Here is a 15,265-nt window from a genome sequence, read left to right as displayed (position 1 = left end):
GTTCACAATATATTCGGAATCTTACAGTCTACTCTGCTTGTAGCAGAAATTTCTTTTGAACATGGAAAGGGTTTTGTCGCTTTTATTTACATGATGTTTACTTCACTTCAAAGACACTATGTGGATGCACTGTCTAAATTAATTTTACACAGTGACGGAAATTCGTGACACTCTGTCCACCGCCAGACACGCAATTCATTAGCACATCGCTAGTAGACTGTTTCCCTTCTAATAACACCGGGGACGTTCGTGTCGTCGGTGTACTTGGACCGTGTCATTGTGAGAGATGCATAGTCCCTAGGGATTTCGGTCTCCATCGCCAAATGCTCATTGTAATTTCCGACTGACTGGAGGTCGAGTTCTTATAATGTGTTGCCTGGTTGGTGTATCATCGTACCTCATCCAAGATGGTCGTTGTTCATCATATCCTCCCCTTGTTTGTCTGGTCCAGAGTCAAGTAGTTACAGGCTGACATCGTATGAACAGAATATGACCGACCACATTGACTGCCACAGTGTCACACGACCTATGCCATGACCTACATTGTCCACCAGTGTCACATGACCTATGTCATGACCTACATTGCCTGCTATAGTGAGACACGACCTATGCCATGACCTACATTGCCTGCCAGTGACACATGGCCTATATCCTGTCCTACATTGCCTGCTATAGTGAGACACGACCTATGTCATGACCTACATTGCTTGCCCGTGACACATGGCCTATGTCATGACCTACATTGCCTGTCAGTGTCACACGACCTATGTCATGACCTACATTGTCTGCCAATGACACATGGCCTATATCCTGCTCTACATTGCCTGCTATAGTGAGACACGACCTATGTCATGACCTACATTGCTTGCCCGTGTCACATGGCCCCAGGTCATGACCTACATTGCCTGTCAGTGTCACACGACCTATGTCATGACCTACATTGCTTGCCCGTGTCACATGGCCTATGTCATGACCTACATTGCCTGCTATAGTGAGACACGACCTATGCCATGACCTACATTGCCCGCCAGTGACACATGGCCTATATCCTGCCCTATATTGCCTGCTATAGTGAGACACGACCTATGTCATGACCTACATTGCCTGCCAGTGACACATGGCCTATGTCATGACCTACACTGCCTGCTATAGTGAGACACGACCTATGTCATGACCTACATTGCCTGCCAATGACACGTGGCCTATATCCTGCCCTACATTGCCTGCTATAGTGAGACACGACCTATGTCATGACCTACATTGCCTGCCAGTGACACATGGCCTATGTCATGACCTACATTGCCTGCTATAGTGAGACACGACCTATGTCATGACTTACATTGCCTGCCAATGACACATGGCCTATATCCTGCCCTACATTGCCTGCTATAGTGAGACACGACCTATGTCATGACCCACATTGCCTGCCAGTGACACATGGCCTATGTCATGACCTACATTGCCTGCTATAGTGAGACACGACCTATATCCTGCCCTACATTGCCTGCTATAGTGAGACACGACCTATGTCATGACCTATATTGCCCGCCAGTGACACATGGCTTATATCCTGTCCTACATTGCCTGCTATAGTGAGACAGGACCTTTGTGATGACCTACATTGTCCGCCAGTGACACATGGCTTATATCCTGTCCTACATTGCCTGCTATAGTGACACACGACCCATTTCATGACCTATTTCATGACCTATACTGTCTGCTACAATGCCCAACATTGGCTGCTATATATATGTTAAATACGACCTACATGTATGTCATGACCTACGTTACCCGCTACAGTGTTTCACGACCCCACCCATGCCAACAATGGTTGCTACAGTGTCACATGATCTATGTCATGTCATGTCATTGTCTGCCAGAGTGTCACATGACCTGCTACAGTCCTGCATTGCCTGATAGTGTCACATGACCTCCTACATGCCTACATTGTCTGATACAGTGTCTATTGACCTCCTACATGCCTACATTGTCTGATGCAGTGTCACATGATCTGCTACTGTCCTACATTGTCTGATACAGTGGCACATGACTTGCTACAGTTCTATATTGTCTGATACAGTCTCATATAACCTACTACATCCCTACATTGTCTGATACAGTCTCACATAACCAACTGCATCCCTACATTGTCTGATACAGTCTCCCATAACCTGCTACATCCCTACATTGTGTGATACAGTCTCACATGACCTACTACATGCCTACATTGTCTGGTACAGTCTCACATAACCAACTACATGCCTACATTGCCTGATACAGTGACACATGACCTAGTACATCCCTACATTGTGTGATACAGTCTCACATAACCTACTACATGCCTACATTGTCTGATACAGTGACACATGACCTACTACATCCCTACATTGTCTGATACAGTTTCATATGACCTACTACATGCCTACATTGTCTGATACAGTGGCACATGACCTATTACATCCCTACATTGTGTGATACAGTCTCACATGACCTACTACATGCCTACATTGTCTGATACAGTGACACATAACCTACTACATCCCTACATTGTGTGATACAGTCTCACATAACCAACTTCATGCCTACAATGTCTGATACAGTGTCACATGACCTACCACATCCCTACATTGTGTGATACAGTCTCACATGACCTACTACATGCCTACATTGTCTGATACAGTGACACATAACCTATTCCATGCCTACATTGTGTGATACAGTCTCACATAACCTACTACATGCCTACATTTCCTGCCACAGACTCACACAATCCTCTACACGCCTACATTGTCTGCTACAGACTCACATAACCCTCTACATGCCTATATTGCCTGTCACAGACTCACATAACCCTCTACATGCCCATATTGTCTGCCACAGACTCACATAACCCTCTACATGCCTACATTTCCTGCCACAGACTCACATAACCCTCTACATGCCTACATTTCCTGCCACAGACTCACATAACCCTCTACATGCCCACATTGCCTGCCACAGACTCACATAACCCTCTACATGCCCACATTGCCTGTCACAGACTCAAATAACCTTCTACATGCCCACATTGCCTGCCACAGACTCACATAACCCTCTACATGCCCACATTGCTTGCCACAGACTCACATAACCCTCTACATGCCCACATTGCCTGTCACAGACTCACATAACCCTCTACATGCCCACATTGTCTGCTACAGACTCACATAACCTTCTACATGCCCACATTGCCTGTCACAGACTCACATAACCCTGTACATGCCCACATTGCCTGCTGCAGTATCACACGCCGTATGTATTCTGTTTGCAGATGGCGGAGAGACGGGGAACGGATCCTCAAGAGCAAGTACATGCTTCTCACCGTAGTGCTCTTCTGTGTCACTGACTGTGCTCTTGTCCTCGGAGAGCTAATACTTGACCTTCATAAGGTCAAAGGTAAAGGTCATCCATCTTAAATCAATATGAATTTTAATTCCATGAATATCTTATTTCAGATGCCTCCCCTGTTCTTTACAATTCGACCTGTGAAGATCCGGGGTAGAATAGGTCTTCAGCAACCCATGCTTGTCGTAAAAGGCGACTATGCTTGTCGTAAAAAGGCGACTAACGAGATCGGGTGATCAGGCTCGCTGACTTGGTTGATGCATGTCATCGATTCCAATTGCGTGGATCGATGCTCATAATATCAATCACTTGATTGTCTGAATCAGACTCGATTATTTCCAGACCGCCGTCACATAGCTGGAATATTGCTGCGTGCGGCGTTTAACAACAAACCAACCAACCAATCATTACAATTCCTTTAATTCTTTACTACATAACACCCAGTGATCGACAACAAAGTGACGTCAGTGTGAAGAAGCGTCTTAGTGTATTGTTAGAAAAAACACTGATGTCCTAATGATCGAACCCACTGTTGTAATGTATGGTCCGATGGGAAAGATTACCAATCACGTTGTTAAAAGCAGTTTTTCCCAACTTACAGTCAAGCACAATGTAGACACGATTTTATGCCCAAGAAACAGATACGTTTACTGGAGGATCTGATGGTTGGGGTGAGGGGGTTATGGTTGTCATAAATATTTCAAACTAGCCTCGATAACATGATTGTTTTGTATTGATTTCTCAATTATGTGTAGTATATTCCATGATTTTGTTTGAGTCACGCAAACGTTCATCAAGTCATGTCTGAGAAAGTGCAAAAACATGAATTTGGAAATTGAACACAACCTTCTTATGTAATTGGCGTCTTCATTGAAGGAAAGTGTCCACTCATTCGTGCTTAAGCAAGATTGATGTTCTGCCGGTGTTCGGGTTTATCGGACACGTGTATCGCCAACTGTGCCGGGGCAGCGTTCTCAGAGCTGCGTAAACTATATACTTTAATTTAAGTTACACGGCTGGCTCAATGGTGTAGGGGGTGATGACCTTTAACCGTGCCAGGATCCGCTAAAAGTGGGTTCAACTCCCCGATTCGCCATAATATTTCCATTGCCCTGACAGCCCCATACCCGTCCGCGTTGGTTGCGCCACCGTCTTTATTACCTTCGTCCACGACTCTCATCCCAAATTAAGCTGACATGTCATGTTATATATGAAAGTTATTTTCAAAGGCGACGTTTAACAAAATTCAATCATTCATAATTTCACGTGAATTTTCGAAAATACTCAATTTTGATTGGTCACATTGACGGTTTCAAATCACAATAACCACCTCGCGTTCTGTTCCAAGTTCAATGTAGCACGGTGAAATATACAAGAAACATATCTCTTCATTGAAAACAGAGTATGTTTATCTCGTAAATAATAACAAGTTATATCATAATTATCAGTCATTAATATACTTCATTTATAGGATTGAAGTCTTACACGAATATTAGTAGACATTGGTTCGTCCCCGGGATAAGCAACCATAGCTTGTCATTAAGTTTGCCAAGGTCGTTGGTGTTTGGTTATTGACTTAAAGCAATTTTATTTGCATGAAATCTTAGAAGACATAGAAATGCAAAAGGGCATATATCATTCCAACAAATTAGCTTGTCTTCTATGTTTGTTGTGATATATGCATCTATTCTTCCTCGACGTCACCCCACCCCGTTAAGGAAATTATCGTTGTCGCTTTTATTTAGCAATCGGTAAAGATGTAATCAGATGTACTCGGAGGAATGATTTGCTGTAAATCTTGAAATAAAAGCGAGCGTGAAATAAATGCGAAAAATGCGAGTGGTCTTTGCTTGCATTAATTAACTTCGCATTTATATCTCCAAAATGACTATCAAAAATAAGACGGCCTCACTGCACACTTTGGACAGCGGAAATACCAACTTGAATATAATCACAAACACGGTTTATTGAGCAGCAGTTGTAATAAGTATATTACAATGTCATTTCAAGGGCATATTGGGCTTATCACAGTGCCAAGATTATGAGTGAGTGAGTGAGTGAGTATGGATTTACGCCGCTTTTAGCAATATTCCAGCAATATCACGGCGAGGGACACCAGAAACGGGCTTCACGCATTGTACCCATGTCGGGAATCGAACCCGGGTCTTCGGCGTGACGACCGAGATTTGAAGTTTTCAATAATTCAGAATGAGATTTTCCTTGTGTTCTGCACGTTTTGTCGTCATAAGGTCTGAACTTGCAGGGTTTCATTAAGCTCTTTGCAACATAACGCTCGTCATCGTACAAATATAATTAAATACTGTGTCTTTGCACTGGTTTAAAGGCACAATGCTTCTCGGAACTCGTTTCGTGTGCAACAAAAACTCAATGTTCATTGAGGATGGTGTTATTGTTTTGGCGTCCTTCGCCAACATCGACAACTATATTTTAGCTAAATTGCAATCCGACAAACAGCAAGTCACCATCGACCATTAACTAAAATTATAATGTTTGCATAGCTGCCAGTTAAACCTTAATGCATGTATTGATGATATAATGTGTGTATTGATCACTAAAGGACAATAATACTTCATATTCTTTGGCCAAGCTTAAAGGGAAAATAATGAAGGAGTCTTTTTGCCCAGAATATTCTTTGTTATGTCTTCATCTATGCTTTCTGTGGAGTTCTACGGTTTCCATCATACAATTGATTTACCCATTTGGCGCTAGCTATTTGGTGTCGACTCGGGCACAAAGTTTTGAAAAATCTATAGGCTGTTCAATCAGAATTCATTGTTTAGACGCCTAGGTTACGAGACCGGCTTGTTAATTGCTTCTAGATAGTTTCTACACTGTCTTGTTTCTGATTCGAGTGTTTATTGGCTTGCAGGAGGCATAGGAATTATGGAATTACAGAGCAGAATGATTCAGCAGGAACAATAGACAGAGCTTAATCGCCAGTGTAAATATTCTGATCAATGTTTCTTTTCATAAGAAATAACATTGCTTCTAGCTGTAAGAATTCACGCGAACAATTTCCTCAGATGTGCGATTTCACTTGTTCCTATTTGAAATGTGTCTGATTTATTCATTTGTGCACGAAGAACCACGTTGCATTCTTCTACCTTTCACATTGATATTTCAGAGGTATTATTGTATGGCACCAAGTCACGAATGACGCTTTGTGTCGGGACAGTTGAAACGATATTTTTTCAAAAAGTGTTTTGTGTTGAAGCCTTGTTTGCCAATCAATTTATTGGGAATTTCACTGAAGCTTTTAACAAGGTAGAGATCTTTCGCAATTTACGTATACCGTTTGTTATGGCAATAAGTTAAAACGATTGATATCCACATAGTAACATATCGATGTAATATCATAGGAGACAATCGTGCGATGCCCAGTATTGAGAAACTCCAATAACCTTCAGCGACGTATTTGTCGATGATATACAAGAATGTAATACTCGAGTTAACAGGGCTTCGATACAAACGTGACATTGCTGAACATGCTTGTGATTAATGTGTTTATTGCTCATAAATGGAATAAAGAATTAAACTCAGAACTTTACAAGAGAGCCAGCATTTAAAGAAGCGTGTAATTGAAGAATTGTCATATAACGGTAAAATCGAGTCTTTGGTCAATTGTATGAATACTACGACACACTGGGGACATGTACTTGTATGCGTTCTCATCTCACAAATTACTTCCTCTTATTCGATATATGTTGCTGATCGACTCATCAGACATACGAACAAAGGGAGACGCTATAATCATGTGTAACGTCGACATAAACAATATATCACGAGACTGGAGTTCGAGTAAATGAGATGTCACTTCAAACACATTTTATTTCTGGTGTCCCCCACCGTAATATCGCTGTAATATTGCTAAAAGAGGCGTAAAATCATACTCACTCACTCAAATAAATTTAACGAAAAATGCGTGAAGACATATATTCCATATGACCCATGTTGGTTGCAGGAACTATAATATGTTTTGAATGGAATGGTGGTTCGCCTAGCCTTAGACTGTGTCGAGTAGTGTTCCGTTATTGTGACAGGATCCGCTGGTCGTGTGTTCAATTACCACTTTCACCCGAGTGTGTTCCTTTTTCTGTCAACATTATTCACAAGATCGAGGGTTGGGTTTGTTTTTGTTTGGTTTTGTTTGTTGTTTTTTGTTTGTTTGTTGTTGTTTTTGTGGGGTTTTGGGGGTCGATTTTTGTTTTGTTTTGTTGTTTTTGTTGTTGTTTTTTTTTGGGGGGTGTTTGTTTTGTTTTGTTGTTTTTGTATTGTTTTTGTATTGTTTTTCTTTTGTTGTATGTTTGTTGTTGTTTTTGTTGTTTTGTTGTTGTATTTAGTTGGTTTTTTTGTTTGCTGTTTTGTTTTGGGGGGGGTTTTGGTTGTTTTTTGTGTGTCTTTTTTGTAGTTGTTGGGTTGTTGTTGTTGTTGTTTTGGTGTTGTTGGGTTTTTTGGTTTTTTTTGTTTGTTTGGGGGGGGGGGGGGGGGGGAGGTATTCCTCTATCACCTGCATCAATCGCGGCATTCCATCCTCATACCTACCTACCTACATACATACCTACATACATACATACATACATACATACATACATACATACATACATACATACATACATACATACATACAAACATACATACATACATACATACATACATACATACATACATACATACATACATACCGATATCTCAACTTAATAAACTTAATACTAAACGGATCTAAATCAACTCAGTCAGCCAGCGTGCTGTTCACGTGCTCTTCAGGATACCAAATATTCTTCTTCGGGTGGCCATGACTACCTTAGCGCTTTAATTAAAGGCGGTAGGTAGCCGAGTGGTTATAGCATCCGCTCGTAACCCCAGAGGCCCAGGTTCGACTCCCCACCTAGGCACGATGTGTAAACCAGTTTCCGACGATCTCAGCCATGATATTGCTGAAATATTGCTAAAAGCGGTGTAAAACAACATTCACTCACTTAAAAGTGTTCGTGACACAATCATTAGTGTTAACTTTATTGGTCAATGATTTGTACGGCTATCTTTGGATTATGGTGTCATACTACAGTGAAACCTCATGAAACCGGACTGTGACGTTCACACTTGTCCAATTCAACAAATATCCTGGTTAACGAATTATGTTGAAACAGCAATGTCCCTATATATAAAGGTAAACATTCCAAACAGTACCCCCCCCCCCCCCCCCCCCATGCCAAATGTCCAGATTAACAGGTTTTGGATTAACGAAGTTTCATTATATTGATCACCTATTATAAGTTGTTATTCTAATCCGTTTGATTGCTCAGTAATCGTCATATATCCCTCATTACTGCTGAAATTGGTAGGGATTAAGTGATAAGGGCTAAATAACTTTATTAAGGTACACAAATAACTCTCTGCAACAATCAGTAGCCCAATATAGTCGCAAGGTTATTAGTATTGACCAAACAAGTGACTGTGCCTTGTTTGAAACAACAATAAACATAAAACCATAGGTGTTGTGTATTCCCATGCAGTTGATAATGAATTACGGTATCTGCAATACAAGTGTTTATGGAGTACCTCTGTCCCGAATGTGAGAACTGACACATCCCCACTAACATCAAACAGAATCACAGCGTTCCTAAACCGACGCTGACGTCAACTGTTGATGCGATTACGTCAACGACTGCGACTTGCACATCTCGTGTTGCATGTCGTGGAGCAGCAGGCCATTAATAACACTGCAGTGTCAGGGCATAATCTTCCCAGAGTTAAGTGAGTCAAATAAATCGTGCTGAAAGATTGTCGGGCTTTGTACGAATAAGTCGCCATAGCTTACAAGTTACTGAGGAATCGAAACTAAAAGTATTATAAGTATTTTTTAACACATAGCTCAAGAGGGAATGTGTAAGTTTTGCTAAATTTAACAAAAAAGCTTAAGCGATTAGTTATTTAAATTAATATTTCTTTTTGTATTTTTTCAAACGTGGCGTTACACTCCGCCGCTGGTAATACATCATGCATGCAATGCCACAACACAGTGTACAAGATGGCGAAAGTATCGTTCCATTTTTATTACTGTCAATTTAGGATCGTGTGATGGTTCTATATCAAGCGGTTGAGACTTCTCTGGAAATTTCGGTAAAACTTTTCATTCTATCGATCTGCTCTTACATTGTGGAACTAGTTTGGAGATTTGACACTTTCAATCCAGATTGCAATTTCTGGAAGAGTATAGAAGTATTCTATTTCTGAATGAAATGTATCATCCTCTTTCAAGTCCCGCGCAATCGTCTTGAGATTGTAATTCTTATAAGGCCATGTTAAGAAACTCTGATTTATTTATCGATTAGTTTTGTCTTGTTATCGATTACTGTCACACTGCGCCCAAACGGATATTGCCCCGATGGTAGTATTCCACCGGGTTGTACCAACGAGCGCACTGCACAAACTAGGAAACACGGCAATAAGCGTGAATCGTCATATACTTCTTCTGTGAACGAACAATTCCAGTAATTCCTGTTTGGTTTGATTGGAGAATCGATCTTCACGACTGTTGACCTGTGTATTATGACCATGGCCCCAACGATGAATTATTGAAACCCCATACTAAGAAGGCTTTCGGGTTCACACGCAACCTGGGCATTCTTACCCTTTAAAAACTTTCATCGTTCTGATCAGGACTTTCTTTAGTTATTACTTCGAAAGTAATATCATCCACTCGAACCGAGAAGAGAGGCATCTTCAGATCTCTGTTTTGCCGACTATATATCCCCGTAGGGGGTGGGTGGGGGCACTGATGTATTGCATTAGGTTTATCATGGCTTGTGACTCAGTAGGAGGCGGTCGAGGATCGAACTCCAGACCTTCCCCGCTCCGGGAGGACGCTCTACCACTAGACCACGGAGGCGGTCACAAATACTCTCACGTGGATCGGGTGACTTCATGGGTCATTGAGGTTCCATATGACTCCACGTGACCCCATGTTTCCATGGCTCCATGTCACTCATATCATTCCATATGACCCCTTGTCACCATGGCTCCATGTCACTCCATATGATTCCATGTGACCCCTTGTCACCATGGCTCCATGTCACTCCATATGATTCCATGTGACCCCTTGTCACCATGGCTCCATGTCACTCCATATGATTCCATGTGACCCCTTGTCACCATGGCTCCATGTCTTTCCATATGGCTCCATGTGACCCCATGGCTCCATGTGACCCCATGTGACCCCTTGTCGTCATGGCTCCATGTGACTCCATGTGACTCCATGCGACGTATTTCATATATTGTATGACTACTTCGACACACCGATGTAATGTGCCAGTATATTTTTATCTCACACATCACTTCATACATGTATTATTCTATATTTGTTGCTCATCGACTAATCAGACATGCGGACCAAAATGAAAGATACCATGACCGTCAAATAAAGTCAAATAGACAATACTTCGAGATACTAAAGTTCGAGTTAATGAGATGTCAGTTCAAAAACAAAATGAAGATGTGTGCATTGAGTATGGCCTAAGTTAACTATGGTGTTTCTTGGAACAACAGGGATTATTTCAATAAATAAGATGGTGGTTCGTCCAGTGTCAAACTAGGTTTTGGTGTGTTCTTGAAGTTATACAGCGTCCATGATCGTAGGATACACTGAACCCTTCATATCCGCACCTCATCATGTGGTGCGTTACGCAGGGAGACACGAGCAGTAAGATGGCACGTGTTGGTAGGGTGAATAAAGTATTATGCCGCCTTTAGCAATATCCCAGTCATATCAAGGCAGGCGAAACCCAAAATGGGCGTTATACATTGTACCCATCTGGGGAATCGAAATTGTGTCTTCAGCGTAACGAGTCAATTCCTTAACCACTCGGCCACCCCACTACCTATAAGAGGTAAAATGTACTATAAATTCCAGGTCGTAAGCTTAATGCTTCGCCATATTCCAGAAAAGAAAGCCTTCTAGTGGACGTTTGTGAACAATTCAAAAGGCCGCACCCATGTCTGTATGATAAACCCTTATGTATCTGCTTAAGAAGGGGCCACGGGTGGCCAAGTCGTCAACGTGCAGAGTTGCGTCACTTGAGCGCGCCAGAAACCTATGATTGTGGGTTCGAATTCCGGTTCGCCCTAATAGTGTTTCTAGGTTTGTCAGCACCATGCCCGTGCTCGTAGGTTTTACCAAAGTGGTATACGTCTAAGACCTGCATCACTTCGGGCTTTCTTTCCACATTAAGTTGACACGTTGTGAAAATATATGGAATACTGTTCAAACAGCGTTCAACTCACCTCACTCGCCCACTGTTAAGGGGGAGGGTGGCCAAAAGGTCTGAGCGCCACAATTCGCTATGACGAGGTACCAGGATGCGCTGATTCATTGCGGATCTTTAAGCACCATCCATTGTCTGCCAGTACCAATAATGGGTTTCACTAAAAGTGGTCAACGTCCACGACCTGCAATACATCGAGTTTCAACTGACACGTAGTGATATACAGTAAACTACGTTTATAGCGAACACGCTTATAACGAACTGACGGATATAACGAACTGTTTTTTGGCCCCGTCCATTTGCTGTAGTTATGCTGTATATGTGCTTATAACGAACTATGGTTATTACCAACTAAAATTACCGGTCCCTTTAAGTTCGTTATAACCGTAGTTTACTGTAACCGAATTATTGTTCAAACGACGTTAAAACGGCGTTAATATTTATATATAAACAGAAACTGGGAACTCAAAAACAAAAGCATTTTGTTTTACATCATGAATCACTTGCGTGTGAAGTGTCACGCATAAGGCAACTACTCTTCATTCGAAAACAGACAAGAAAAACAGCAGGTCAATGTACAAACACCATGTAAACCTTGATGTCCACGTTTCGGGACATCTCACAAGGAAGACAAAATAATGATTTATTCCAACGAGCTAAAAAGACTATTAGGTACGTTTTTCACGCAAATTCCTATAATTATTTCGGGGATGTAACCCCAGCCACCTTGTTCCTTCAACCGTTATTTCCGGACCGCGGTGTCTGTAATAAAATGGGAATGGATCGCCGTGTAAACTGTCTCCACTAATCAACTTATTACCTTCCGAGGAGTCAGTCAAGGCGATAATTTCATTAAGAAATGTGATAAATTTACGTATTGTTTAAACCTAGACTTGATGTCTCTGCAGATGTTGCGTGCTATTATGCCGACAATTGGATTATGTTGCGTGAATATTTCATGGTCTCATCCAAATGTCACGTGCAGAACAAAGCAGACGACAAGAATTTGCCCCTGTGTCTCAATCATTTACCAGACTGACACCAAACTCATCTAAGAAACGGGTGTGTGGTTTGCATTACTTATTAACATTCCATCGCCTCTTATGGCCATAGCCACGGTCGGTAATTACAGCCAGCTGGCCAGGTGTGAGTGATCAGCTATTGACTTCCCATTATGCACGCATTTGTCACACTTGTCCGGTTTTCGTTCTCTTGCACCATATCCGACATCCGGCCTTGGTTTGAAGTTTTCAGTTTCAGATTGTTGTTTCTAATTTGAGTCTTGGTTACTATTTTTCGTGCTCTTTGATGAATATACCTCGGAGTATGTAACTGAAATAAATTCTGTGTTTCCTTAAACCATTAAAGTCACCATGGCGATTCCAGGGCTTCAGTCGTCTTTTGCGATGTGCAGAGTTGCGTCCTTTTGCGTGCCAGCAACCAGTGGTCTTGTGTGCAAAGATGTTTCCTTATTTGTCAGCACGAAACCCGTGCACTTGGGTTTCGCCAATGCCGTGTTATTTCTGATCGTTAAAATGTCCGTGAGTGTATCCCGATTGTTTGGATCGGTGTGTATGGTGTCTTCATTGTGATTACGGGGTGGAGTAGGCCCGAGTACTGCACACTTGTCCTAAGAAAGACAAACTTGGTATTGGTTGGACACAATGAGTCACCTGACTCTCCAGGCGTCATCTTACCCCAACGGCTCGAAACGTCGCTCACACCGTCAACAACAAGCTTGTCTCGCCAAGATTATTAATCAAAAGGACGCCGTTTCCTTGGCATCATTCATTTTCGGGTTTTGACCATCATCATCACCATCCTCCTCCTCCTCCTCCTCCTCCTCCTCATCATCATCATCAAATGATCGGGGAGAGGAAACAACATTTACTCACTTATTCGGGCATCCCGTCATAAATGTTAATGGTCAAGAACAAAAAAACATCATCATCATCATCATCATCATCATCATCATCATCAAATGACCGGGACGAGGAAACAACATTCACTCGCTTATTCGGGCATCTTGCCATAAAAGTTAATGGTCAAGAACAAAAAAAACATCATCATCATCAAATGATCGGGGAGAGGAAACAACATTTACTCACTTATTCGGGCATCCCGTCATAAATGTTAATGGTCAAGAACAAATAAAACAGATGTCCAAACAGTGTCACACTCTTCTGCTTTCTTTTTTCCTGTGGATATGTACATGTATTTGTTTTTTATGAATGATGTCTATTTCAGTTAAGTTACACTAATACTCCGTCAGATTAGAAAAACGTTCCTCGAGCTGTAGCTGTTCCAAGTGTTCAGAAAATCTCAAGAGAAATCCCAACATTATCGGAATCACCTCGTACAGACAGTTCTCTTTCCCAAAAAATGTCAGTCCCCAAAAATGAGTTCAATCGTGAACAATTTTTAAACCCAAGTGTTCACACAGACCGAAAGTTTTGTTTAGAATGAAAAAATCCCAATATTTATTTTATTGGTATTACAAACCCCAGTTTGGTTTGTAAGCACCTGTAAACAATGTGGCTCAGGTTACCATGCCTGGATACGGGCAAGATGTTGTCTCGCACAGAGAAATTATGCTCCGAGGTCTTGTACCAATTTGCAGACCAGTTCTAGACGTTGTAATTAGTACCTTGTGGCAAACTCATACAGTGTCTCCGAGTAACCAGAGACCAGACAAACAAACTGGTTTTGGAAGCTTTCGTGAAAACCTTTTTCTATTTCTTTATTTATATTTCTAAAGACGTATTGCAGTTCAATTCCCTGAAATGGTGATTGATACAATAAAACTGAAGGCTTTCACAAATAGCTACAAAAAGATAGCACGGGTTGTTAACTGTCACCAGAGGCCATGTAACATATATTATATGGTCTCTGCTGTCGCCGAGTGTAGCCTCTCTTTAACCGACACATTAGCTACTTGGTTTTTTGGTCCATATCCTTGCCGTAATAACGTAACCACTGACCAATCACCTCGTATGATACTATTTACACATCTATTATGTTAACAAACACGTCTTTGATAGGCGGGGGCACGGATGGCCCAGTCGTCTAAGACGCCGCGATGCGCTGTGCAGAGTTCCGTCCCTTGGGCACGCCAGAAACTTATGATTGTGGGTTCGAATCCCGGTTCGCCCTGATTATGTTTCTAGGTTTGTCAGCACCATACCCGTGCTCGCTGGTTTCACCTACAGGGTAGCCGTCTTCGGGCTTTCCTCCCACATTAAGCTGACACTGATATAACTGGAATACTGTTAAAAGCGGCCCTCAACCCAACTCACTCTTTGATAGGCACTGGGATAATATGAAGACCTGAAACTTCTATGGATAGCTTCTTTATTGTTTGTATCGACGTTTCATGGCTTCTTCTTGCCCCTCATCGGTTGAACGCAGAGCAAGCGTATTGAGTGTCAGCAAATGGGTTGTGTTTTATTGTATTGATACCTTATTGTTCATTGTTATTGCACCTAGCTCCATCACCCTTTTATCGTCGTATTGATATAAACATATTTATTTCCATAAAGTGGAGGGATTTGCAAACAAGCACATTTTGCTTATCTGAATGCCTCTCCCAAACATGATAC

The 15,265-nt window shown here is 41.8% G+C and overlaps 1 protein-coding gene across 3 annotated transcripts in view; it reads left to right on the top strand.

Moving 5' to 3' along the window:
• Positions 1–15,265, top strand: part of LOC139467062 (uncharacterized) — a 157,855-nt gene that overhangs the window by 84,621 nt on the left and 57,969 nt on the right. For all 3 annotated transcript variants that reach the window (XM_071248778.1, XM_071248777.1, XM_071248779.1), the window contains one exon: positions 3,311–3,435. In XM_071248778.1, coding sequence (XP_071104879.1) covers positions 3,311–3,435 — 125 coding nt within the window. The remainder of the gene's footprint in view (positions 1–3,310; positions 3,436–15,265) is intronic.

Source organism: Haliotis cracherodii, unplaced genomic scaffold (genome assembly GCF_022045235.1).
Source record: "Haliotis cracherodii isolate W230 unplaced genomic scaffold, xgHalCrac1.p SCAF_19, whole genome shotgun sequence".
Taxonomy (NCBI): Eukaryota; Metazoa; Mollusca; class Gastropoda; order Lepetellida; family Haliotidae; genus Haliotis; species Haliotis cracherodii.
The sequence above is the reverse complement of the archived record's forward strand: the minus strand, read 5'-3'. Positions and strand labels throughout refer to the sequence as shown.